The following is a 27,942-nucleotide window of genomic DNA, read 5'->3' as shown; positions in this document are numbered from 1 at the left end:
CTTTATTCTCCCTTGTAAATTTAGTGATAAGGACCATGGGTAACGAGACACAGCGTAACTAGTGTGGACCAGACTTGGTGAGGTTTTGCGTGCAAGAATCACAAAATTAATTTTGAAAATTACACTTATCCGTAGCAGTGAAATAGAACTTCATATTTTCCCTGGGTGCTTGTGTGTAATAATAACTGTGCTATGCAACAAAGCCTCGTTTTCCCTTTCTCTCTATACATGTAACACCATCTTAGTTGAACAAGTAAGTGCAAACATCTGCTTTTATAAATATGCTTTTGTAACTATTCTTATGCAGTGAAACTCCTGTTATGGTAATATATTAATAATTCCCTTTCCATTTTTCTGCATATGAATGAATCTGGAAAAAAAAAAGTAGTTTGTATCATTATTCATCTGTTGCATTATTTACCAACTGTGTTAACTAGTAACTAGAAGAAGTAAATGTTTTGAATCTGTGCAGTTAGTAATATGGTAATATTCCATAGGAAGTTAGTGATATGATGTTAACATTCTGTAGTTATGCCTTTAATTGTAAAATTCAAATTGAAAGATAGCCAAAGGATGGTGATGTAATATCACATACGGTAGAAATTACTGTTTCTAAAGAAAATATATGTAGTGGACTGGATGAGAAAATAAAATGAAAATCAAAACTGAGTTCTTTCTTCATGGCATTTTTTGTTAATGGCTACATCTTGACTTAAACACAGATTATTTTAGGGGGATGCTAGGGAAAATCAGTACAGTGTGAATGAGGAACACATTGATTTTACAAGATTATTGAAGAAGGCAGCATTTGTAGATGCACCAGGGTATGTAGCAAGATTAGGAGGTGCTTCATTAGAGAAGTTACATATTTCTGTCATACGTATGTAACTGCATCTGTTAGGCCACTGGTTACAACAGGCTTGCATGGACCTACTGGCACCTAGAGAGACACCAGAGTAAGAACCCTGGGTGTTGCTTCTCTCTGCAGCCTGCCTGGGAAGGGACCTTGTCCCACTCATGAATGGTAATAATAGTTACTATACTTTCTTTGACCTAATAAGGGGTTGGTCTTCTCTTGTGAACTTCTATACATGAGTGAAGTGTTCTGTATTAGTTATACCAAAATATTTTTACTAAAATACATTCTAATTCCAGGCTGCTAGCTTTTTACAGATTAGTAAAAGTGTCAGGGTCAGTTGCATTTTACAGATTCTGATAGAGAAGGAGAGTTGGTAGGCTGGTAGCTGTGTCCTCTCTTGCTTGTGTGGAGAGTTGAAATAGTACTAGGTTTAAGGAACCAAAAAGTTTCTTTTCTCATGGATTCAAGAGAGAAAGTTAATTTTGTTGCTTTGTATTGCAGTGCTGACCTAGGGTCATAGTTCAAGGTTGTGGGTGTGTTACATGCACTTCAGACCATGGCCATTCTCATGCAGTAAGAGGCGAGCGGCCACTTGTGGACCTTTGTTCTTCCTGGTGTTCATTGCTAAGTTGTGGAAATCCCATCATTTTTAGTTTTGTGGCAAGTTTGTTTTCCAGAAATGAAATACAAATAAGGTGTGATCTGTTTTACAGTGCAGCATGGTGATTCACGTGTCTCTAACAATCAGTTTGCTGTAACTATAGAAGCACAAAACAGCAAAGTTAAATTTTAAATGTACATTTTATAAGATACATATATTGATTGTATTCTGTTTTTTCTCTCCTAATTTTCCAAGTAATTGTTGCTCATGTTAAAAGAAAAAATAGCTACAGAAGCAGTTTTTCTGATTGCAACAAGTACTGTCTCATTTTGCAGATTTACATCATCTAAATAATTCTACATGTTTTTTACTTAGAATTTGAGATTTAAATACTTGTGGGTGATGGATAGTAAATGACTATGAGGAATGTTAGCTTATGTGTTATTTGGGTAAGGACTGATTTGCTGACTGAAAAAACTGAATGTTGTGTGTTCCCCTTTCCCAATAATTTGCAGGGGGAGCAGACAGGTAGGGTATAATATTATCTTTAATCTTAAACTGTGGAATCTGGAGTGCAACATAAAAAGTCTAGAAGTGGCTGTGACGAAGTACCTATGATGTATTTTGGATCCTGGAAGTATATCTTCATCTTCCACTGCTCAGAGGTCAAAAACAAATAACAGGGTTTATCAGGTCTTGGCACATACTATACTTGAACTTACAGAAGGATTCACATGGCCCTTTGCCAGCAGACTCCATTACAGGACAGGTTTATCGTAGGGCTGTATTCTTTTTTTCTGTAGAAGCATGGCAAAGAGTAATGATATGTTTCACTGTGTTTTGAGTATTACAACATTTCAGTGAATGCACTCAAGGGTAAGTTGATCCTGATTTATTACAACTTGATTATTGTGAATTATTTTTTTAATCATGTTACCTCCTTTGTCACTCTAGGAAATCTTCTTAATTTGGTTGCTACAGAGGATGAGCCATATTAAAATTGCAAATAAATTTGGAGGACTTGTAAAAATGGATCTTTATTCTGTACATTCAATTAGTTGTTCTTTCTTCTGACCATTATTGGCTGCATGTTCTCTTGCTCATACAATGACATTCAAGGAAGTGATGTTATTTTACTTAACACAGAAATTAATGTAAGCATGTATCTACCAGACACAAAATTCTCTGCTCCCAAAATACCTTGGACTTTCAGATTACCTGTGATAGAATCTCGAGTCTAGAAGAGTTTAGTGATAAAAGAAGAAAAATAATGATATTAAATATCTTGTGGTTATCTTGGATATGTATCATGGTGTTTGTTAAACCATGAGTTATCACAGAACCATGAGTTGGTGTGAAATAGTGGAGGGAGGAAACACTGTTGTGTAGGGAGCAAACACTTCATGTCAGGATAGTGTCTGCTGCTTGGAACAATTATTTCTGTTACATTTTTTATTAGTGTTAGGTTTTTATTGTCAACTGTGCTGACAGAGGTACCTATAGGCTTTGGACAGATCTGGATACTAACAGTTGCATGTTGTAGTGAATTGCTGAATTGCAAAATTAAATTCCTTTGGTTCTGGATCATGAATTTCTCATCTGTGTAAATGAAAATGTTCCAAAGAGATCACTAATTTTGTATTTTTTACTCTAGTACTAATGAATTTGATTGGACTGTTTTGTAATATATGCATCTTTTTTTTTTTCCTTTTGCAGATTTTCTTCCTGGGAAGCATTGCTGTTTGCATATAAAGAATATCTTAGAGTTACTGCAACTGAGTTTAGAATGTTGCTTTACTTGTGATTCTGATGGAGGAATAACCAGATCTCAGGCTGCTGCACTGGAAGACTTTGCAGGAAATACAAAATGTCGTCTAATAGGAGTCAGAACCCGCACGGACTTAAACAAATAGGTCTTGACCAGATATGGGATGACCTAAGAGCTGGAATTCAACAGGTTTACACCAGACAAAGTATGGCAAAATCCAGATACATGGAACTCTACACGTATCCTAGCATCTAAGCCAATTAGTACTTTCATTCTTTCACTGTTGGTAGATTAAAAATAATTTTTTACATTTTTAAATTCAAAATTGCTTCATAACAAGTTGATTTAGTAATGTTTAAGAATATATTTTTATTTTGAAGATCAGCCTTTTCTGTTTAATGATCAGCCTTTTCTGTTTACTCTTACTGGCAAGTAAGCAGAAAGATTCATTGTTCTGGAAAACTCTTAGTTATGTATACTTCCGAATTTCAGGTTTGATTGTAATTGTTTGATAGAGCACATATTTAAACTTTTTATTAACTTTTTTTCCTTTATATGTTAGATTTTGACATTATTTTGTGGGTCTGACTTGTAATGTCCAGTTACCTTGAAAAATTTTCTCTTCTGAACCTCAAAACAGTTCTTTAATCTGAGTTGTTTTTATGATTTTTCTAGCCGGTGTGAGGATGTGCGCAATGGATTTCTCTTGAATTGCTCAGTCATATCCAAGAGCTGTTGAAGTTTTCCAGCATCTCCTATTCTGTAGATTGTTGCTGTGTTCATCCTTGTATGTGTATACTGAACTACTACTTGGAAAACTTCAGGAAACTTGTTTCTGTCAGGTAGTGTGTCAGGATTGAGGTCAAGGAGTTGAAGGTAACTCCCACCCTCTACTCTGCTCTTGTGAGACCTCCCACTTGGGGCACCATGTTCAGCTCTGGGGACCGCAGCACAAGAAGGACATGGTTGTATTAAAGCAAGTCCAGAGGAGGGCCATGAAGGTGATCAGAGGGCTGGAGCACCTCTTCTATGAAGACAGGCTGAGGGAGTTGGGGTTGTTCAGCCTGGAGAAGAGAAGGCTCTGGGGAGACCTTACAGCAGCCTTCTGGTACCTAAAGGGAGCCTACAGGAAAGCTGGAGAGGGATTCTTTGTCAGGGAGTGTAACGATCGGACAAGAAGTAATGGTTTTAAACTAAAAGAGGATAGATTTAGATTAGATATAAGGAAGAAATTCTTTACTCTGAGTGTGGTGAGGCACTGGCATGGGTTGCCCAGAGAAGCTGTGGATGCCCCATCCCTGCAAGTGTTTGAGGCCAGGTTGGATGGGGCCTTGGGCAACCTGGTCTGGTGGGGGCATCCCTGCCCATGGCAGAGGGTTGGAATTAGATGATCTTTAAGGCCCCTTCTAATCCAAACCATTCTGTGATTCTATGATCTTCAATCACTGATTTTTTAAAGAGACATGTGCCTCTTCCTGTATTACAGATTCAGTGTTTAACTTAAGTACGTTGTTTGGAAAGTGATAAATCCTGCTTTTGTGCCTTTTGTAAAAAGTGACAGGCAGTTGGATTTGATGAGGAACCACAGTAAGATGAAATCTCTCACCTGTTCTCTGTTTTGCATCTGTTGGTCAGTATTCATTCTAAGAACCTCTACTGCCCAGTAGACTTAAGTACTGTTTAAGAAGATTGTGGTACAGCAAAGTGTATAGACATATGACAAAAGAAATTAAATAGTTGTATGCATTTCCTTACTTACTTCAAGTAATTTTGATAGTTTTCTTAATTTTTGGAGATTTTTATTAAAGGTTATTTTTCTGATACATAAATTAATCTTAAAATTGTTGTTGGCACTTATTTGGAATTGTGCCTCAAAATTTAGTCTATTTTTGTTAACTTATTTGAAGAGACAGCTTAAAAAAAAAACAACAGTGCAAGGCAATATAAGTCAACTAGTTCTGTGGTTCTCTGGACTTTCTAAGGAGACAGAAATGTTTGTTTTCTGCATGCATAATCTCAGAGCAGGTGTTTTCTAAATCGGAGTGTTTTCTAGATCAGAGAATATTGAAGAGGTGAACCAAGAAATCTTGTTTCTGAATGATAATTCTAAAGACTTCAATCCCTACTCTTTCAGATTCCTTTGTGCTTCTGATTTCAGGATGTACTTTTTTTTTTGGTCAAATGAGACCATGACCAAATGTTTTTTTTAGCGCAGCACATACTCTTGTGATTCATTTTCATCCCACCACCTATGTCAAAGCACCTAACCAGAAGAGAAGGTGTGATATTTTTATTTACTGCTCCTTGCACAGTTATGATGGATTGTACTGTAATTACTTTTTGATATATGTTCTTTGTTTCCTGTTGAGAACTTCCTTATAGAAACAAAATTCCTTTAGAATGGTGCTTGTTGTTTTCCCTTTTTTTTTTTTTCCTTTAGCAATAATTAGTTTGGAGGCTGTTAGGAAAAGGACTAGGTTGTAAAAGTCAGTTCTGTAACAGTGATGAAGTTTGTGGAACCCGGGAGAAAACCAGCAAATTTTGATATCACTGCACATGACAATTTTGATATCGCTGCACATGAGAGGGTAGTTTACTGATAAGTTGTTCTGTCTCCCTTATACAAAGGGAAAAATGAGCTCAAGCCACCGTTCTGCAACAAAAACAACAAAAGAGGAACCTCACTTGTTGCAATAAGTCAGGGAGTAGTATTACCAATGTATGCAGAGTATTTCTCCATGTCATTTGATCTATTTTGACACAACTGGCAGTGGGTCTGTCCAAGAAAGCACCATCCTTGCAAAGCAAGTTGTGAGCTTCTGAACTCTTGATGGAACATCTATTACCTTGTTTACTCTTATAACAATACAAATAAGAACAAGTTGAATAAGTCACTTATATTCATGGCCATCTCTTCCCAACATCCATCTGGCAATGGTAAAATATTTGTACGTCTTCCATTTTACTATTTTTTTTTTACAGAAGCTGTTGACAGTTTTTTAAACTAATTATTTGATAAGTCTGTGATTTATTTTCCTCAGATGATCTGGGATTTCTGCACATTCAGATTTAAATCCTGCAGTGGAGGGAATGAAAAGATTTGGTAACTTACCCTGTTTTATGTATCCTAAACAGATACTCAGACCAGGTATTAGACTATCAGAAAACTTTCCTGCGCTATATTGAACTAGCATGAATTTTCACAGTGGCTTACCCAAAAAGCTGAATAACTTCTTGAAGTTATTCTTCTCTTCCTCAAAGAAGTCTTCAATGATCGATGAATGGAAAGCTCAGTGGTTCACCATTATTTCATACCTGTGCACTTCTTATTTGAAAACTCACGATTTTTTTGTCATAAACTCATGCTCTTACTGTCTTACTTCACAAAACATAATCTGGGAAGCGTTTATAGATTATTTTTAGGCAGTGTAATTATTTTATACATATGTTGAACAGAGGAACCTTTTTGTTCATTTGTAATATGTAAGGAATGTGTTCAGCTGGGGAGAAGAACTGTTTAAGGATTCTAGGCATCATTAATTTACTGTGAATAAGATTTCAGTCTACGTGAAGCAGAGAGAGAGAGCTTAAAATGTTTTAATTGGTAATAGGAAGAGTACTATGGAAGGTTTGATTATTTTACTGAAAAGTGCATCTACAGTGTCCAAATCAACGTTATTATATTATTGTCCCTTTATTAACAACTTGGCAATTATTTTTGAAAAGAATTGTATTAGGTATTTTAAAGTAAGGATAAGTAAAGGTTAGGCTTTTCTGTCTAATTTCATTATTTTATGAACATCTTTCCCTTGCTTCTAAATTTGCTTACAGTGATTCAACTTTTTAAACTTACTTTAATGAAGTAGTAGTTATTGATTATCCCTTGCATCAAGTAATTGTACATCAGAAAAGGTTATTGTGTTTTTTTCTCAGATTTTAGCACGCAATAAGGGAAAAACATTATTATATATATTGTAGTATATTTACATTCTAAAAATGCCAGACAACTCAGGATAATCTCCATGTTCATAAAATAAAATATATAAATACATGAAACATGTTTTTGCCTGTGGATAGATTCAGCACCAGTAGAACATTTTGCCCAAGGAGAATCATGAAGTTATTGCTTCTTTTGTAGCCCTTGTCCTGATAGCTTTTTACTGAAATTCTTGTAAGATTCTTTAGTTAAGATTTTTAATAAGCAGAAGTACGTTAAAACTGTAAGAATCTTTTATTTACTGATCCCACGAATCTGTTGTTACTGGGCAGTACAGCATCTTTGTTGTTGTTGTTGTTTTTTTCTTAACGGACCTTATTCTTTCTGTACAGTAAAAGATACTGGGATGCTAGGGTATGCAGTTCTTAAACCTCAGAAACAGTTCCACTTTCTTTTGAGATTCTAAGCTATCCTTTCACGTTAATGGCAAATTGAGGTTGCTCTGTATACATCAAAGCAGCCTCCAGTGTGCTAGTAGTAATCCTATTTACATTCAATACAATATTTCTTAGCATTTCTTGTGTGCAAGTTAGAGCTTATGTGGAATGTGAAGGTAGAAGTAAATGCATTTGTGGTAGAAGTAAATGAATTTGTTTACTTTTTTTGAAGGGTACACATGGTTGTGCAGAAATGTAGGTATAATGGTGCAGTCTTGTGTATACTTATAAAAATTGCTGCTTTGGTTTTAAAGAAGTGCAGAATATATTTATATTAGTGTGATCAGTTCCTTCTTTATTTTTATCTCTATGCTGATCGCTTGCTGTTCTACTTGCTTGTAGTAACCAAGAATATTCTGTACAAAATCAACTTCTGTCAATGCACAGAACTTTAAACTTAACCTCAGTTATGGTGGTTCTTACACATTGACATAAAGACTACACTTCGTGTAGCTATTTGAGTTTGAAAATCTGTATTTTCCTTGTAACTCAGTGCTTCTCTGCTATTCTTTTGGTTTTATGCCACGCAGATGGAAACAAGAAGTTGTCTATTAGTCTTTAGATGGCTTTTGCTGGAAGTTTCTCAATCTCAGACTTACATAATTGTATGTGAATTCAATTATGCCTGGATTCTCATAGCAGCATGCATGGCTGATTCTGTAATAGGTCCTACATTCACTGCCTCAGTCTTTCCCTGACTAACATGGGTATAGCTTAACAAAGCAGTAGTATGTCATATAAAGACTTAAATGTGTAATTGATCATAGAATAAATTGTATTGAAACTCGGAGAATGTGTGGGGCTGGAGCCGGTGTCTTTTTTGTTTGACCTTTGTTTGAACTGCTTTGTGGGGTATCTGTAACCTTTCCTAACTGAATTAACTTAAAAATGGGCTCTTGCTGATACCTTCCTGAAAAGAATTAAGGCTTCTGGTTTTATTTTTTGGTCGGTTGTTTTTTTGTATGTTGGTTTTTTTTCCTTCCCATTGCTATTCCTCAGAAAGCTGAATTTCAGGTTTAAAGCACTTGTTCTGAAAAGTGACTTGATCTTGGCAACCTCGTCATTTCAAAAACCTGTGCAAAATTTCATTAATCTGTTTGTTTTACGAGGTGTTAAAGTCATATAGACATGTATACTTCTCTTAGAATTTCTATTTATGCACGAGATGGTTTTGTGAAATTCACCCGACATAATCTGGACACGTGAGTTGAAGTGACTTTAATCTGTCTGAAGAAAATGCGTAAAGCAGTTCTCTATTGAAAATGGTAAGCTGAACTGTTTTATTGAAAGTGGTTTTACAAGAATACAAAATTTCCATAGCCTTTCCTAGCAATTTTTTTTTGTTGTTGATGTTTTCAATAACTTTCTGTATGATGTTCTTGCATTACTTTGGTATAATTAAGGAAAATGCAAATTTTTGACAAATCTATAACTAATCTGAACTTGTTTGTGTCGACCTACTCTTAAGGTGACAGCACTTGGCATAGAGTTAATTACTGATTTAGATATGTAAAATAGCAAATTTATGCTTTATCTTCATTATAAAGAGACTGAAAGCAATAACAGAAAAACTCTGGTTAGAAGGTGGTTTGGCTTTGTCCTCTTGTTGTAAAAGCTTTGTGGTCATTTCACTGCCATAAATAACGTAGCTTTGTGCTAAATTATATTATTTCTGCTTACCTTTCACTTCCTTTTATTTTTACATATCTGTACTCCAGCTATGCTATTTTCATAGCAATATGGGAGAACTTTGGGGACCCAGCTGTGCTACTGAAAGGGGAATCAGTTATTACCTCAGAAGCACAGCTTTCTTTATATAAATTTAAAATTAGAGACTCATGAAACTAAGTAATTCACACCCATTGGTGTAAAATCTGAGTGTTTTCCTGTTGTATTCAATTACAAAATTGATACTTGTCTCCCATATTTTGTCTGCACTTGCTCCTTGAGGAAAAAAAGCTTCATGAAGTATTTTGGTACTTTTCTGGGGAAAGGGTTAGTTTAGAGGTGACCATAGCACTCTCAAGCTTACTGTTTTCATGGTGTACTTGCTCAAAAAGTTTATGCAGTACTGCTGAAAGACTGTTTCACTTCCCCCGTGCTGACACAGAAGTTTAGAACCTCTCAAGCATATGATCTGGGAAAAGGAAAAATGGTTAGTTGTCATGGCAGTCGCTTCCTCAAATCCACACTGAATGTCTGCATGAACTCCTTTCCTACGAGAAAAGTAGGTGGCAAGGATGGAGATTAAGCCTTCCAGGTGCATTTTGTTTGTCAGGATTGTTTCCTTCAGTAGGTATGTTGTACAAAGCCATGAATTCATTATGAAATGGTAGCTGCTTAGCTTTAGAAACCGGGTAAAGGTTGTTTTAAAAGCAGTGTAAATTGTATTGAAGACAAAGATGGTAAAATTAATTTTAGTCTTTGGATGCTTCTTGAATCACATTTTAGAGAGTTTTAGAAAAGAATAAAGTTTTGAAAGGTTTTTCATCTCAACTTACACAATACTGAATAAATTTACAAACTTGCTTTTCGTCTCCTACCTCAAATCTTAATTTTAGATAAATAAATCTAATTCCTCTTTCACTACAAAGATGACATAAAGATTCATCTAATCCTTAAGATGGTTTGTCCCCTTGCTGAACCAAGCTTGAAGTTTAGAAGCCAGAAGCTTTGGTCACAATGCAACTTCACTGTAGTGTAAGCTATTGATAAATTAATTTCTCTGATTGTTGTAATATGTTAATCACTATGCAGAACTGTGCAAACATCCACAGAAATGTTTCCTAATAGACATTTGGGTATGTACTTGACTTCCAAAGTACGAGGCAGTTGAAGGAGATTAGTTTGCTTTCTGCAACCAAGAAATATTTTTATAGCATTCTTCTTGTGATTCTCAGATGGACTGGCATGTACTTTGCTGCAGGCAGCACATCTCTGATTTTGTTTTGCATATGTCAGTCTTTCTGTCAGTGGTTGGCTTTACCAGACGGGGATGCAGATTGTAAACAAAGCCTAAGAGAGTATTCTTTTATGCATAATATGTCAAAGAGTTGTTTGCACTTACAAACTGCCTTCTGCACAGGCAAACTGTAACTTCATTTTGACTTGCGTAGAACAACTAAAATAGAGTATTTGGAAAGTGCCATCTTGGACACTTTGGCTAGTGAGACTCAAGCTGGAACTACAAGTAAAGGTGGCTATTACTGGTATATTTTTACTTCATCTCTGAGGTGATTACTGTAAGGAATGGACAAAAGATCTCAAAATCTTTCTCAGCATTTACTTTACAGGAAGTCCTGGATTTAACAGTAAAATGTATGGGGCTGAAAAAAAGCTTATGTCTTCTAGCCTTGGTCTTTTATTTTTCTGAAGGCTGTTGGGATGATTGTTGGAGAAGAGCAGAAAGAGTATTATTATCATCAGGCTGTATTCACAAAAAACATAAGAATTACTCACCATCTGGGTTCCTTGTATTTTTAGGCTTGATCAAAGCCACTTGGGTTAGGAGAGCTACGAGAAGGAGGAGGCAGAACTCCAAGCTCAGTATTTAGAAATCAAAACCCTAAATTCCTTGCATCATTATGGAGGGACTTCCCATACACAATCCAGAGCACCTTAGGTTAAATATTTTAAAGTTAAACTGTGAAATAAGCCCTGCTTTTCTTCTTCGTGGGAGGGAAATGTTTTGTATCCAGAGAAGATTTGTTGTACTGTATAGCATTGCTCACTTGAATGGGGAATTCTGAAATCTGAGTCTAGATGATAAAAGCAGTGACAGTGCCAGGAAAGTTGAACAAACAAGTAGCTAGGAGCTGAAAGAAATCGATAATGTTCAGGTAATAAGTGGCTGATAAGAGATTAGGAAGCTGATAAAGCTTTGGTTACTAAGCACAAATAAAGGTTTCAGACTGTTGTTTGCTATCATTATTTGGCACCTAGAAGAGGTAACACAGGTAAGGACTGAGGTTATAATATACATTTTCAAAAATGATTAATTTTTGGCAAAGAGCATTATCGTTTTGGGTAGAATGAGATGACTTTCTTTCTAAGCAAGCATGTGAGTATAGGATAGAAAAAAATTTTTCTTTTGAAATTCATCAAAAAAAATTGAGTCTCTTTCCTTGTGGTGTAGAGTACACTCTGAAGCTGAAAACCCAGTTTAAGATTCTGAGTTGTTTATGAAATATTTCTTAAAGAAATTGCAAAGGAGGTAACTGAGTATTTTTCAGATTTTTTTCTGCTTGAGCTTTACTGTTTAAATACCAGCAGCAAGTCTGTTATGACTGTAATGGACTGTGTATTTTGGGTTTCTAATTCCCTTGGTATTTAATCACACTGATATCTTTCATTTTATTGTGCTGGTCTTTCAGAAGGGAACGAAAAAGCCAAATCTCGGCAATATACTAATTTCCTAATGTGCGGCATACCATGGGCAAAGCCTGTCTAGTGGTTAAAGCTTGACCCATTAGTTAAAACACAAGTTAAAGCTAAATTAGACCTTTTAGATCACTTATTACAACATTGCTCTAATGAGAGATGTGACTCAAAAGCCTGCCCTTAGACTATCAGTAGAAGCATGACTGCTCAGTACCTTTCTTCTTGCTGGCTAATTGTTTATTGAGTGAGTCGTCACAGTAACTTTTGTTGTCACATCATCAATGTCCAGTTGCATTCAGTGTTACTGACCTAGCTTGTTTCTTTGTGGAGTGCAGTTTCTTTTAGGATGCTTTCTTACATGAAGTGTTTCAAGCAATGTGATTTCCACTTACTACTTTGGAAGAGTTCTGAATATTTGAATGTGTGGTGGTGGTGGTGGTTTTTTTTTTCTTCCAGAAAGCAGAATGTTCTCCTGAAATGTCATGCTAACAGATACAATAAGTCTTCCAGGTTGTACTAATATGAGAGGAAAAAATACTGCAAGCAGATAGTTCAGTTACGCTTCTAGCTGTAAATTGGGTTTCGGTGAATCTCATCATGAAGTTCTCTTTATGTTGAGGAAGGTGTTGAAATTTCTTTCTCTTCATATGAAAGCTTATGTATGTTTAGAAAGCCATTATAATTCATCAGATAAATTCAATTCAAACCTTAAAAACAACCTTCTCAGAAAATTCCACTACTTCATTTTGTTGGTGGTCTTGTTAGGTAAATTTAATGTTCCTATCAGTATTTGCAGTGCAGTCCACAGTGCACACTTCTGCTACAGATAGTTCTGCTTAAAATTACTTTATTTTTCTTAGCTTTGATTTTATTTTATGTGAGTTAATGTAATATATGGTGAAGTCATTTACAGTAATACAAAAATAGTTTCTTTAAATTAACTTGATTTTTTTTTATTGTATTCTTAATGTCCTGTGCTCACACATACATATTCCTTAACTTCCTTGTCAGTCACGTTTATAACTACTGTACTAGTGTACACCAGTCTAATCAAGCACGTGGAGCTGGAGTACCTCCTTCTAAATCAAAAAAGGGCCAAACACCTGGAGGTGCTCAGTTTGTGGGTTTGGAGTTGTACAAACGCCTAAAAGAATTTCTGAAGAATTACTTGACAAATCTTCTTAAGGTAAGATGGAATGTTAGATCAATTGGTGATTGTAGTAATATGGGCTGACTTGAGGAAAAACTTGTACCAACAAAACTGGAACCGTGTGCAGTCATTGGAAGTAAATTGAATGATCTTGAAATCTGCTTTCATCTCAAGCATTACATTAAACATTAGAAGGTATTGTAGGCTTTACCTCGGCATAAGCTTTTTTTCCCCCTCTTCCTGCCAAAGGGGTGTGTATGTGTGTTATAAAAGTAACGTTATATGTCATCTTAAATTGTCCTGTAACTTGTACAAGTATAGCCAGACTTTCTAAGCTGTTAACCAGCATATTAGTAGTGCTGAAAAAATGGTTGCCTGTAACGTTGAAAATGCCTGATGGTAGACCTTAATTTATTATAATTGATACATTACTAATAGAGCAATGGGCTGCATTGTAAGAGAAAATTTTCCTATTTGTTTTTGGAAAAGGGTTCAATATTAAGGAACCATGCTTTTGATTTTTAGGATTTTAGTTTTGAGCAACAGTAAAAGAATTCTTAGTCTTGAAGTCTACCTTGTAATTAATTTACATGGCTGCATGAAGGTGTCTCAAGGTTTTATTCAGAATGCATTTCTGTTTTATTTCCATGTCAATTCAAACTGTACTGGTCCAGTTTGGAAAGATACCTGAATCTCTGCATAGTACTTCTCCCTCACCCTAGCACACTCATCAGTGCAGCTGTCTGTTTCTAATATAGAGCCATCTCTCTCTTTCAGGAGAGAGTGTCTTTGTCTATGCTTTCCTTTCATGATTTTTGTGTTGTTTGATTTTTTTGTTTTGTTTCGGGAGTATTGTGTTTTGTTTTGTACTTTTTTTTATTGCAAAAGTAAAATTATTAGCCCTGTTTCCTATAAATTTATTTCATGGCATACATTTATTGTATACCCTTATGTCTTTTTACCTTAAATACTACTTTTTTTATAAAAAATACTACTAATTTTGCCCGATACTACTGGCAAACTTTTGGTTGTGTTTGTTTTTTTTTTTTTTTTAGGACGGTGAAGATTTGATGGATGAGAGTGTGCTGAAATTCTACACTCAACAGTGGGAAGACTATAGGTTTTCAAGCAAAGTACTGAATGGGATATGTGCCTACCTCAATCGACATTGGGTTCGTCGTGAGTGCGATGAAGGTCGTAAAGGAATATATGAAATTTATTCGGTAGGTAGCCTTTTGAAGTGAGTGATTTGTCCATTTTGTCTGTCTTATTTGCGCTCTCATCCTACAAATCACTCCTTGAAACTTCCTATTTGTAGGACATTTACCAAAGTTTTGAAGTGGGCATCATAGAATTTGTTAAAAGAAATTGCACCTCTTCCCTTATCCCCCACACCATTATATTATAAAAGTTTGATGGGTCTAAACCTGAGGATGTATAATCCACTTGGTACCTATTGGGGCTACCAGTATCAATCTGACAAGAGCTGTCCCTTCTTGATATTTGCTGCTTGTACTGTTATCTGTATGTATCTACATAGCCTTGTCTTTCCACTTAGAATTCAGTCAAGTGTTTGAAATACAAGACCAGGAAGAGAATTGCCTTTTTCTGTTAACTTCAATGCATCTCTACAAATCTTTTAGCATTCAAACTGTTAAGATTTAGACAACATTTGGTTTGTAATATCAGTCTGGAAGATTGATATGTGATCTTGATTTTTTTTAAATTTTTTTCAAATATAATAAGAGAAGAACATGGTTATCCAAGATGAAGATTTTCTGCTAAAAGTACATTTTTTTTATAATGGATAAGTATTTTCCTTGCTGGAGATGCATTAGGAAATGTGTTGTTTTACTGTTTCACTAAAATAACTTTGTGTAGGGTAGAAAAACAGTTGATATCCTTACTTACCTCCCTCTCCACTCTTCTACCTTTCACTAGTCTAGCGCTAAGGGATTGTGCCAGCCTGAAAATCATTAACAGAAAAAGCAGTATAACGTCAAAGTAATATGCAAGGTTTGTTATTTTTCAGAGCTGGCAGTGGATCACTGTCAGAAAAGGGGACACCTTAGGTAACTCTACCTTAAGTAGAGTTAGCAGTAAAGCAAAAGGTAATTTTTCTGTGAAACAGTTATATTGCATGAGAAATTTGTGTGCCAGAACATAATCGTAAAAATAAGTCCTGATTACTTAGTGTACTATATCAATTTTCCTTAAAGAGTTACACTCTGTGTGTGTGTACAAGTACTTTTTTTTTTTTTTTAACTCCATCTTTCACCTCTCTTCCTCTAGCTTGCCTTGGTGACCTGGAGAGACTGCTTATTCAGGCCATTAAATAAGCAGGTATATTTATATACATACATGTGTGTGTGTACAGATTGTATGACTATAGCATTATTTTAGATGGTTAATTTTATATATTCTTGGTGATTGCTCCAAGGAGAACTAGGGGCACAAAAAAGCCCCAGAAAATAAAATAGATTTCTGCTCCTTTTTTGTGATGTTAGGAAGATAAAATATTTTGAGGGAATTAACCTTGCCTTAATTTTATTTATTTATTTGTTTTTAGTAGTTGAACTTTGATATCAACACTGCTCCGTTATCTCTTTCCTTAGAGGATCCTTGGTGTTATTTAATGAAGCTAGCCTTAAATGAAGTAACAACTTCTAATATTTGCAGGACAGGCAGGAGTACATACTGACAGTGATGCCTTAAGGTTTGAGAAAGTCAGGATTTTGAGAGAACAGATAGTGAGGAGGCTGAGATTTTGATCCAGATTTTGATCTCATGTTACTATGGATCTTTTAACTTACTCTGATGCCTGGGAGATTCAAGTCAAACAAATATTTTTTAATTAGTGAATCAGTACAATATAAAACAAGATGATTCTATCACAATGAAATATTGTGTTTATGTATATTTCACTCTTATGTACTAGTTCTTTATGATGAAAAGATGTACTGTATTATGAAAGTATTAGTTGTATTTCAGTGTAAAGGAGCAGTAGTTATACCACGGTATCCATCAGCATGAACAATAGCTTTCTTTTAAAGTACAGGTGGTTAGTTAGCTCTTATTGCAATGTTTTCTTGTATTTCAGGTATAAAGCAAACAGAAGTTTGGTTTGGGTGCTTTTTGAATTTAAAAAAACCAAACAAACAAAAAAAAAGGAACATTTGAAGTAAATAAAAGGGAACAAACAAAAAAGCCTAAGCACATTCATACCCTTTTATAGCTCACCACTAATTGTACTGTAATCACACTGTAGAACTTACAGGTGTGGCATACTCTCAGTGATGTCTGTAGAAATTTTATATATTCAGGTATCCTTAAATTTTGTTCTCAAGGATCTTGACTTGTCTTTAACATAAGAATACGTTCCTGATTAAATACCCTTCTGGACCTACCAGCTGTTTTTTCTGTTTGACTTGCTTTTAATCCCTCTTTTCAAAGGTAACAAATGCTGTGTTGAAACTGATTGAAAAGGAAAGAAATGGTGAAACTATCAATACCAGGCTGATCAGTGGAGTTGTACAATCTTATGGTAAATGAGATATCTTTAAGGTTTAATTATTTTCTTTATGAAAAATAGTGATGATAATCCCCTATCAGAACTCAGAAGTAGACTCCTGTCTCTTCTCCTTGGATGTTCAGTAAATATCGTTTTAGAGTAAAATAAATACAGTAATATGAAGTTTAACTTCATGTATGTAGAGACACTGAATGCATATTTACAGTTAATAAATATTTGTAAAGTTTGAAAGCAAAAATGATAATGTTGATTGCATATGAATCGGTTTTAGAGAAAAAACAGAAGGGTGAAAGTGTAGCAGTTTACAGAGCAGAGTGGGATTTTTTTTCCCCATTTGCATAAAGTTGAGAGTTTTGCCATGCAGATTAATGACCAGTTTCATAACTAAAAATAAGTATGCATATAACGTGTAACTCTTAAGAGGGGAAAATATGGAAGGGGGGATTTGAACTATATTTTGAGAGAGTGGAGTTTATGTCCTTGTGCTGCTTTTAAATGCTATAAATATATACTACTTTTTTATAAATAAAAAAAAAAGTGGTGCTGATACTGTCCCAATTTATTACCTTCATGTCAGTTAGGAGACTACCTGTTTACTTGCAAAGGGCGATTTAATAAAAGACAATTTTATTAATATTTGCTCTTTTTTTTTTGTAGTGGAGCTGGGACTGAATGAAGATGATGCATTTGCAAAAGGACCTACATTAACAGTCTATAAAGAATCATTTGAATCACAGTTTCTTGCTGACACAGAGAGATTTTATACACGAGAAAGTACTGAATTCTTGCAACAGAACCCAGTCACAGAGTACATGAAGAAGGTAGGTTATTTAATGGCTTTGTGGTTATTTTCTGGTTAGAGTTAAAGCAATACTAAGTTTTTGACTTTTATTACTAGTTTCTTAAATGCCAATTATTTTACAGAAGCAAAACAATTTAGCTCTTTTCCCTGAGGTGATATGCTTCTATGTTTTACTTTTTATCTGGTCTGAAGTTTGTCTCCTTAGTGATTTTCATTAAGTAAAACAAAAATTTGAAACTTTCTTAATCGGCAAAACAGAAAAGGAAGTTAAAATAAATACAGATTTTTGTTAGACTTGAGGATTTGACACCAGAATAATCATTTTGCTTTAGATCTGCAAGCTTGCTATTCCTGTACCAGGAACTTTGTGTGTTAGCACATTATTGAAATCTCTTCCTGAGCAAGCTGGCCTCCACAGAGGAAGTAGATCATTAATCAGCATTCGTTCTTTCAGAATAGTTTCATTTAGTGAACCCTACATAGTCACTCTGGTCAACAGAAGCAAGGTTCAAATTCTTGGTCTCTTCTTGGTCTCTCTCGTTTGGAGGATTCCAGACAGGGTGATTAAGAGCAACCTGGATAAACAAATTGTATTTCCAGCCTGGTTATTGGGTCAGTCTTAGTGAATTTGAAAAATGTATGTATATATATATTTAGTACATTTCCTTGCTTTCTGAATAGAGGTTTTTTTCCTTTTTTTAATTAAAAAACAGAGCTTTTTGAATATGCAGTATCCAGGTACATGTAGCAGTCATGTCTCTTGCTGTAACATCTTTGTGGAGCTCTTTGCCACAGAAGAAACGTCTGATTCTTGGCATTAGTTAATGATTTCCTGAATAATTTAAAAAAAAAAAAAAAGGGGTGTGTGGGGGGGAACTCCTAGAAATATTACAGTATAACGAATCCCATTTTCAGTGTATTGGGAGAGTTGCCTGGCATCAGTTGTTCTCAGGCATTTCTGTATTTACATTTCTGTTGATGTTGAATTCATTATTTTTGGTGCTTCTCTTTCAGTTTGTCTTTACTTTCATCCTCTAACAATCTGTTTTATCTTCTGAGATACAGGTATAGATACAAAAACAGAGTAAGGGAATTTTAGTCATTCATAATGTGAATGAATGGCTCATCCAGGGTTTCTTGGTACAGGGCAGTAAAAAGCTGTCTGAAGGTCATTGCTATTTCAAGAAGTAGGGATTAGTAGCAAGTAGAACAAACTTAGTAGTACCTCAAGCGATCTTAAAAACTTGAAAAATGCACAGAAGAGCAACTTGCTTTGCTTGAAGCTTAATGTTTGCTTTTCAGTTGATGCTGAAAATGTATAGAAAGCTATTGGAAGGCAAGGGAAATCTTCAGCAAGGATGCATGTAGCCTTGCAAGTCTGATCAGTCGTATACTAATATATGGTGTATATGTATATTGTATATATGTATAAGAAGTTTTGTCTATCTTAGTGTCTTCTAACTGATTTGGGATTTAACTGATGAAACTCAAGAAGATGTATTATAGACTCTATAGTAAATGTCATTATTGGAGCATTTTAAATGGAGCTAGCAAAAATGGTAAAAGCTTGCAAAATGATACAAACTAAGGGATATGACCTTCCAGAAAGGGGAATTACTGAAGCTAAAAATTTATTTACTGGAATAAATTGTCTTGACTGATTTATCTGGTCTATTTGGTCTACTGGAAAGGTCATGCAAATTATCAGAACTATTTATTTATTTAAAATTCAGATAGGTTTGTTCTTCAGTTTTTCTTACCTCACTATGTCAGGAGTTCTTAACATATTTTTTGACTTACACAAAACTGTCTTACAATATTTGTCGTAATTTTTTCTGTTTGGGTGTTGTAATCATGCATGCCACTTAAATGCCTAGAACAGAATAGTACTCTCCATAATTATTACTAACGTCCTGATACAATTCTTTTCTGTTATGAAAATTAATAAATAACACTGATGTGAAAAGCTGCAAGTTGTCAATCAGTCACGTGTCATCCTGGCAATAAGAGCATCTTAAGTCATCTGTTGGAAGTATAAACTAGGAAAAGTAATCTGTTATTTACACTTTACATGTTACACTTGACTTTCCCATGGAAGCACTGTGCATTGAGTTCTGATTGGGGATAAATAGTATCTTGGTGACATTAATTTAAATAATCTGGGCTGATAAAGGGACATATGTACCTTATCCTTATATTATACCTTATAATAGCGTATTACTCTTACATGTGTTTTCCAAAGGGAATCTTTAACACTTTTACAAACAAAGTAGAGGTCATTGTTATATAAAAACCCTTCGGTTTTACATTTTGGAATAAAGTAGTGCTTCTCAAATGACACTTAGAATTTTAACACAGTTTAAAGTGATTGTAGATTATTAGGAAGCTTTTCTGTTTAAGAATGTATATGAGAACATTCAAATAAGTTTATAACGGGTGTACTGTTAAATTCTAGTTTTGTGCCTTGTAGTTTTGTGCAGGCACAAACTGTAGCTGGAGAGCTTGATGATGCTGAAGCTGCAAGAATTGCATGCCAGCGGCTTTCTCTGACAACGTATTCCCATCTGAAAACTTCTTATTCAGAATCATAAGGGAAGACAACTTTATTGTGATTCTCCCCCTTTTCAACAGTATATGATATTATCATCAACATCGACATTGATTCCATACATATATAGTGTAGTGTGGAAGGGATCATGTTATGATTCTCAGAAAAATAATACTTACAGTGAGGGTACCATAGCACTGCATTCATGAGAGATTAGGCATTTTTTGTTTGTTTTGTAGATTAATTTACTAAATAGACATCTGTTTTCTGCTATATTGGATCTTTGCCTTACATACAGGTTTCATGCCTATCTTTCTTTCCTGTAGGCTGAAGCTCGTCTTCTTGAAGAACAGCGTAGAGTTCAAGTATATCTCCATGAGAGCACACAAGATGAATTAGCACGGAAATGTGAGCAAGTACTTATTGAAAAACACCTGGAAATATTTCATACAGAGTTTCAGAATTTGTTGGATGCTGACAAAAATGAAGGTAGGTCAATTAAGACATTGGTTTTAGCCTTGAGAGTTCTTCCCTGATGGTTTGTGAATGACATAAATTCTGTTGATAGCTAAACATGATTTTTTGTGTTTTTTTTTTTTCCCCAGTCAGATTAAGATAAAAGATAGACATCAAATTGATAACAAACAACTTCTGATTAAATTGGGACAGTTCAGGATATTGCCTCAAGAAGCCCATTCCAATCCTAAATACTAAGGCAAAACAGCACTAATTTTAGCTTGGCTGGAATGGCTTCAAGAGCACTTGAGCTATTCTTCCAGCAGGAACGGAAGCTTTCACGAGTCTTGAGACAGAAAACAGATTAGTAGTCTCACCAGCTGTTTCAGTTTATTACATGGATCTTCCTGAGTCAGCAATGAGAATTCTAAAATCTAAGTTGTATGGAATTTAAAAAAGGAATAGAAGAAATAAAAAGTAGCTTCTAAAATATTAAATAGAACTGCTTATAGAGCACAAAGGTACAAATTATTACTTGATGAGACTCATTTTCACAGCTAAAATCAAGTGAATTAAGTTTATGCCTTCACAGAGAACAAACAGCATAAAGGTTTCTTCAGTAGTTCCTCTAAAATAAGTTAAGAGTTTGGTTATCTCTAAGAAATTATCACTTGCACTGATTACTAAGAGTTTCTTCAGGAGTTAATGCTTTGCACAAAATAGTCAAAACTAGGGTCAAATAATGCAGGTGATGAAGAAGAATGGTATTTCGGAATTTTTGCAATAGAGGAATTAATTAAAACTATAGGAAATCAAGATAAGGCTCTATAGCTGAAACATTGCTTATAAAGAAATGACAGAATTGAAGAGATGTAGTAAGTTAGTATTGATAATACTGTTGGTTTGACAGTTGTGCATTGCAACTATGACTCTACATATCAACCTTAAAGAGCAACTGTGCATAATTACTATGATTATGTTTATAACTAAGAGACACTTCAAAACAGGGCAATTAAACATGATGAGTAGATCAGAAGTTACCTGTTACAGATGCGAATAGAAGATTTTTTTGTCCTGTAGTAGTCGTTGAAGGACAGATATTGTTTGTTTGTTAATAAATGTCCTTAATCTATAATGGAGAGTTTTTTTTATATAGATAGGTGTTGAATAGTAAAATGGCATCATAAATATATTCTGACAATAGAAATAGCAGAAGCTCAATCAAGAAGAAAACTTGTCGGGACTCAGGAAGCCTTCCTGGTGTGAAAAGGAAAAAAAAAAAAAATATCTTGAGTCTTGGGTACCATCTTATGTTTTATTTTTGGTGTGTTTCTTTAACTTTCACTTGAGTTATATCAAAGACTGATGAGGTGTTTTAAAATGCCTGAATTTTCTTCATTTTCAAAATGCTTCCTTTTCTCATTTCGGGCTTCACTTACTCAAATGACAGTAGTGTTCCTTGGCCCTATTGAAGTCTCATGAGTAGAAACATTTTATTTTGATAGTGGTTAAAGAACGAAATATCAATTTTTAATCAGTTCGCTCTTAAAGCACTGGACCTAAACTTTGTGGTATGGTTAGGATAATCTACAATAGGCTATTTAAACTCATAATAAAATCCTGATTGCTCTTGATGAACTCTTTATGTTTTTTTGCTCCTGAAAGCATACAGGTTTTGAGGTCCTCCTAAGCGAAGTATATTAAGCATGCTGTATTGCAGGTCACACCTGTTGGTATTCTCTAACTTTTTAATTGCATTGTGCAGCCAGTTAGGTTGTAAGAGCATATTTTTCATGTGTTAACCTACTCAAATCAGTATTACACCTATAGGAAATAATTATATTTATTGGGAACAGACCCTAAGATAATTTAGGAGTAATTACATTGTAAATGGTCCTTTGTTTTGTAGCATCTCTTCCATATTTCACCCAATACAGACATCCTGATAGAGCAACCTGTGACCCCTGAGCAGGATAGCAGTTTGTTACAGTTAAACATGTGCATGTTTTTCCTATCTCTTTTATAAAATTCTGTAGGTAAAGGAAAAGCATTCCTGGGTAGTAATAAAAATTTAACATCACACTGAGAATGTGATTTTTCAGAGGGGGGAAAAACTGTTCAGTTTTCAAAAATGGTCAATACAAAAATTAAAAACTTCACAATGTTCTAGGGAACTGAAAGCATTATATGGAAATTCTTCTGAATAGAGGTGTAATTGCTTTTCTATTAAAGGTATCAAGCTCTGTGTTATATTTCAGTGTTAGGTAGCAATACCGCTACTTGATTGCTCCATTATATTTAATAATCTGAAGGTGGTAATACATTGCTCCTAAGCCTTCAAGAGAAGCCCTTATACTTTTAGAATATAGCTAGATGTAGCTGACAACCTTAAGATCAGTTCAGTGAGGTGAAATATCCATATTTCTTTATAGTAACTCATTTGATGGTTTGTTGTTTTACTAAAGTGTCTGTTCAGTAAGGGCAAGTTCACTAGAAATACCAAGTGTTTTTGTGTACCTGGTTTGCCAATATAAAGGTTTTGAGAGTTTTTTTTGTTTGTTTAAATGAAACAAAAGGTGGTTAGGGGATGGGGAGAAGTTGAGTCCTGCACTTAGAAAGCACAAAGAATCTGCCCTGCTTAAAAGGAGTAAGAACAATGCCGTCTTTAATGACGATATCCAAAATTACTAAGTGACTGGCCAAAAACTGATGATAATTTAATATGAAGCTTTGATATGTGCGAAATGATGCCCGATTTTCTTTCTACCCTCAGTAGTTTTATACTGTGGGGATGATTTTCAAAACCTTTTTTTCTTCCTTGAGGTAAAAGAAAATCAATTGATATTCTAATCTAATTCTAAATATTCTATTGGCAATCAGATAGTTAAACACTGTTAGTGTTGGTTTCTAATGTTACAGAGTATCTGCCAGAGGTCTCTTCGGTGTGTGACGGTTTGCCTTAAATTTCCTGCAATTTCCACTGTTGCCGCCCCAAATAGAAATGTTAATATAGAATAGGCTACAAGTGATGTCATGTCTCTGAAAACAGTCCTGTTCAAAATAAGATCTAAGGGATGGTGATCAAGTGGAGAATTCTGTGTTCTTGGCACAGCTAGCAGTAACTCTAATGCAAGTCCTAATTAAAGGCATCACTTCAAAACTTCATGTAAATAAGAACGTTTAATTCCATTTTTAAACCATTACACCTATTTAAATGTATGGAGACTAGAAATCAGAAGTAAATGTATTTCTGTAACTGAAGTTTCCTTTTTTTTCTTATTGATGTCACTGTGAATGTAAAATGTGTCTTAATATTTAACAGATTGTTTTCTCTTGAACTCTTAGCTTTCCAGGTTAGTGGAAAAGTTTACTATACAGAATTTTTTGCTGTTTTTTTCTGACTTTTTACAATGGCAATTGCATGTAATGAATGTTTAACTCCTATTGGCAATTTATAAATGAAAAATTGGAGTCATAGCTAGTACAAATAAAAGATATTGGCTTTGTTTTGTTATTTTTCAGACTTGGGACGTATGTATAACCTTGTATCTCGAATCCAGGATGGCCTTGGAGAGCTAAAAAAGCTGTTAGAAACCCACATTCATAATCAAGGTCTAGCTGCAATAGAAAAATGTGGAGAAGCTGCTCTAAACGCAAGTATCCCATTAAAATAAGTCTGTATATGGTTACTGCCAATTTACATCAGAAACCCTCCTATAGTGTAAATCTTCATTTTTCATGTTTTTTCCTTCTCACTCATTAAAATTTATGAAGAATAGACAATTCTCAGATGTTTATGGTAGGCTTAGAACAACAGTTATATTGCTGTGTTATTACTACTTGTTATTACTACTTTTCTGTGTTTTTATTTTGTTTCTGGGGTTTCTTTTCTTTCTGAGTTTTGGCTCTGTCAGGATGTCATACTGCTCAGAAAGCTGGCTGTGCAAATACAACATACTTGGAAGTCCACTCTAAGTGTAGTATTTTTGTTACAAGAAGCATTGTTTCCAGTGTACTCTATTTTTTCATTGTTGTGTAGACTTCTGACTTGGATGGGACAGTTCGAAGAAAGTATGTTTTTAGTATTTTGGTGAATTATTTCATTCTGTTTGGAAAAGCATGAGAAATGGTAAAGGAAGAAACAAGATGACAACTGAAATGGTTGGTTAGGGTGCAATGTAAGAAGCAGGTCACTTCTTTCACAGCACTGTGGTCATTTAGCCATATAATTGGCCCTCTTGATTTTGTTACATTACAATTCCAGGATTAATTTTGTATTGATCTCAGCAATGTTAAGAAGTTGTTTAAAACCTTTTTTAACCCTTTTGAACATAGACAATATGACACTAACTATCAAAAAACAAAAAAAAAAGGCATTGCACAAAGCAAAATTGGGATAGAACATAGATTTCTGGTAAATTTTGTTTAAAACTGGGTTCAAGTTTTGATTTCGGACATAGTTCAGTTTTAACCAGTTATTGGTCACAGATATTCTTGAAATAGTACTAGCAATAGAACATACTAGTAAATATTAAAACAATAGTCTGTAATAACTGCATGGACAGCAGTAAAAACTATAGGTTTTAGCAGAGATTAAAATGTTTTACATGTCTGTAGTTTCATTTCTGTAGTTCTAAGCGCCTAGCTTTTTAGCAGTAGTGATGCTTTATGAACCATGAAGCAACTTAAGGAGTCTTCAGTTTCATTCATAGATGTCAACTTAAAATTTGAGATTGGATATGCTCCATAGTAGACATATCCCTCAAAAAGTTGTCACTCTCAGGTTTCTTTTTACCTGGACCTTGAAGTTCCCAGAAAAATAAAAGCTTCTTTTTCAGCAGTTTGTCTTCGAGAGTGAGGAAGCCTGAGATTTATATGTATTCTTCTAACTCCAGCCACTTAAAGGAGAGGGAAAAAAACCTCTATCACAGCACTTTTTCTTGTTTCTTAAATGTATGTGCTTTACCTTTATCTTTTTTTCCTTTTCTGTATATTTGTTCTTTATTTTCGTAACTCTGGCTGGTTTTCCTTGGGAACCATCTTGTCTTTTCTTCCAATATCCATTACTCCACTGTATTACTTGAATCATTGTTTTGTTTGTCCTCGGTCGCATTTAGGTAGGATTGGTTCTGTCTAACTTCATTTATCTGTACTGTGTCTAAACACACTAACAGCTGAGCAAATGTGTCTCAGTTTCTCTGTAGTCAGTGGGGTTAATGGCCATACCAAGTTGACTCATCTGACGTATTTTAGATTCTTATTGCTGATTGAGTTGTGTTTTAAACCCCATTAACTATATTAACCGGACTGCTCTTCAATCAGAGGACTACTGTTTTTAGTTCCTTTTGGTTATCTGTTTTGGATTTGTAAACAGGACACTCCTCTTTGAATGTCCTTCAGGTTCTCTTCACAATTTCTTGCTGACGAGATTCTCAATAACCTGTCAGTTCTATGTTTTAAGCACAGGCTTAGACTGGTGGTCTGCATAGTCTGTGTCTGTCTTCAGTGGCAGTAGGAAATGTTTTTCAGGATCCTGATGTAACCCTGCCCATCTTTTGCTATTTGTTCCCAGCATCCAGAACTCTTATGGTAGGGATTTAACAGTAGTACTTCCATGCCCAATCCTTTTATTTATGACAAACTCTGTCCTTTGAGTTTGTTTAATCCATTTTTGGACCCCCTTGTAATCTCTGCTTCCAACAGTCTACTGTGGCAGCAAGGTACAGAAGTTCACTACCTTACACGTAATGATATTACGTATTTTACCTGTTTTAAACTTGTTTCCTATTAATTTCATCAAGTACCCTGCACTTTTAAAATGTGGTATTTGGTGAACCTTCATCTTTTCACTCATCCTCGCGATTTTCTAAACCTTGGCTCAGTGTGCACTTTTAAACTTCAGATCTCCAAATTGAAGACTTCTAGCCTTTTTAGACACATGTAAAGCAGATGTCCTGTCTGCGTGGTGTTCTAGTTGCCTTCCACTGTTTCTACTGATTCCACTACATCTTTTTTGAGATGCGGAGGTCAGTAATTGCAGGACTTGTTCTGAGTGCTGAAAGTTGGATGCTTGTTGGCATTTGAATGCCACTGGGTGCTGAGCTGATAATTTTTTAACTGTCAGTGACAACTGAGGTTTCTGCACTAAGCTGTACCTATTGGCGATACACTACACTACTGTTCTTGCTACAGATTTTTTTTTTTGAGTGTTTCTTCCAACAATTGCCACTTTATGATTATCCAGCTCTCAGGTCTGATTGGAATGAAGCTCGTGTCTCTGGAAATATCTTTCCTGAAAGTATTTGCAATGGCAGAATTACTGGTTTTGGTTTTATAACTGATTCTGTTTTTTGTACTATATAATATAGTTACACTCTGCATTGGTTGCAGTAAATGAAAGCTTGCAGTAATAATTGTCAGTCCTGGAAGCAGAGACTAAACTAGTCTGGATAGATACTACCTCTAATAGTATCTAAAACTTTTAATGCTACATCAAATATTTCTAATATTTCTGACATTTTGCCATAAAAACTTGCCAATGAGTAGCTTCTTTTTAGAGGAAGGAGAAAGTAGAAAGCAGAAAGTCAGTGGGTTGCAAACAATTTTTCTCTGTTACAGGATCCAAAAATGTATGTACAGACAGTGCTGGATGTCCATAAGAAATACAATGCTTTAGTCATGTCTGCATTCAACAATGATGCTGGTTTTGTGGCTGCACTGGACAAAGTAAGTATATGTAATGGCATATGGTAACCATTTTCTCTCCATTTTTTATTTTGTTTCCCCAAAATTTCACTATCTTTTGTGATTTATAGGCTTGTGGTCGATTTATAAATAATAATGCAGTGACAAAAATGGCTCAATCATCCAGTAAATCCCCAGAGCTACTGGCACGATACTGTGACTCTTTGCTAAAGAAAAGGTACGTCTTCAAAGACAAATTATTATTCCAGGTTGGCTTTTGTTTTAAAACGATTTAGACTGTGAAGTTTTTTGTGTATTCAGAAAGAGAACATAACATTTGAAGAAAAATTAATTATATCAATTCCTGAATTTAAAGAAACCAACCAAAAACTTAGTAGGGCCTTTCCTAAAGATGATATGTAGTTTACTTTTCTTTTTTAAAGAATGGCAGGAGGGTGGGAAATAAGAAAAGAATTAAGATTTTTTTTCTTATAGAAAATGAAGTTCTAATTTTTCTAAGTTCTATTCTAAGTTCTAGGTGCCCCCCCCCCAATAAAATTGAGTGGTGAAGTACATACATGTGGCAAAGAAACGAAGCACAATCCCTTTTTCCATTAAAGTTCTTGCTTTCCTTCTGTTGTTCTCTGTATTCTTCCATCTGGGCAGAAATTGAGGAGGACAGAAATTGCCTTCTAAGTTCTCATAGTTCATAACTTAATTAAAGTATT

At 34.8% G+C, this 27,942-nt stretch overlaps 1 protein-coding gene across 3 annotated transcripts in view; it reads left to right on the top strand.

The window, feature by feature from the left end:
• CUL1 (cullin 1) overlaps positions 1-27,942 on the top strand; it is a 49,431-nt gene that overhangs the window by 10,941 nt on the left and 10,548 nt on the right. For all 3 annotated transcript variants that reach the window (XM_080581783.1, XM_080581781.1, XM_080581782.1), the window contains 10 exons: positions 3,177-3,467; positions 13,054-13,228; positions 14,248-14,415; positions 15,485-15,535; positions 16,646-16,736; positions 17,382-17,545; positions 20,401-20,563; positions 24,053-24,183; positions 27,149-27,256; positions 27,346-27,452. In XM_080581783.1, the coding sequence (XP_080437909.1) occupies positions 3,328-3,467; positions 13,054-13,228; positions 14,248-14,415; positions 15,485-15,535; positions 16,646-16,736; positions 17,382-17,545; positions 20,401-20,563; positions 24,053-24,183; positions 27,149-27,256; positions 27,346-27,452 (1,298 nt within the window). In that variant the 5' untranslated portion in view covers positions 3,177-3,327. The remainder of the gene's footprint in view (positions 1-3,176; positions 3,468-13,053; positions 13,229-14,247; positions 14,416-15,484; positions 15,536-16,645; positions 16,737-17,381; positions 17,546-20,400; positions 20,564-24,052; positions 24,184-27,148; positions 27,257-27,345; positions 27,453-27,942) is intronic.

The sequence above is a fragment of the Anser brachyrhynchus genome (genome assembly GCF_964034855.1).
Source record: "Anser brachyrhynchus genome assembly, chromosome: 2".
Taxonomy (NCBI): domain Eukaryota; kingdom Metazoa; phylum Chordata; class Aves; order Anseriformes; family Anatidae; genus Anser; species Anser brachyrhynchus.
This window is presented reverse-complemented; position numbering and strand designations above follow the sequence as displayed.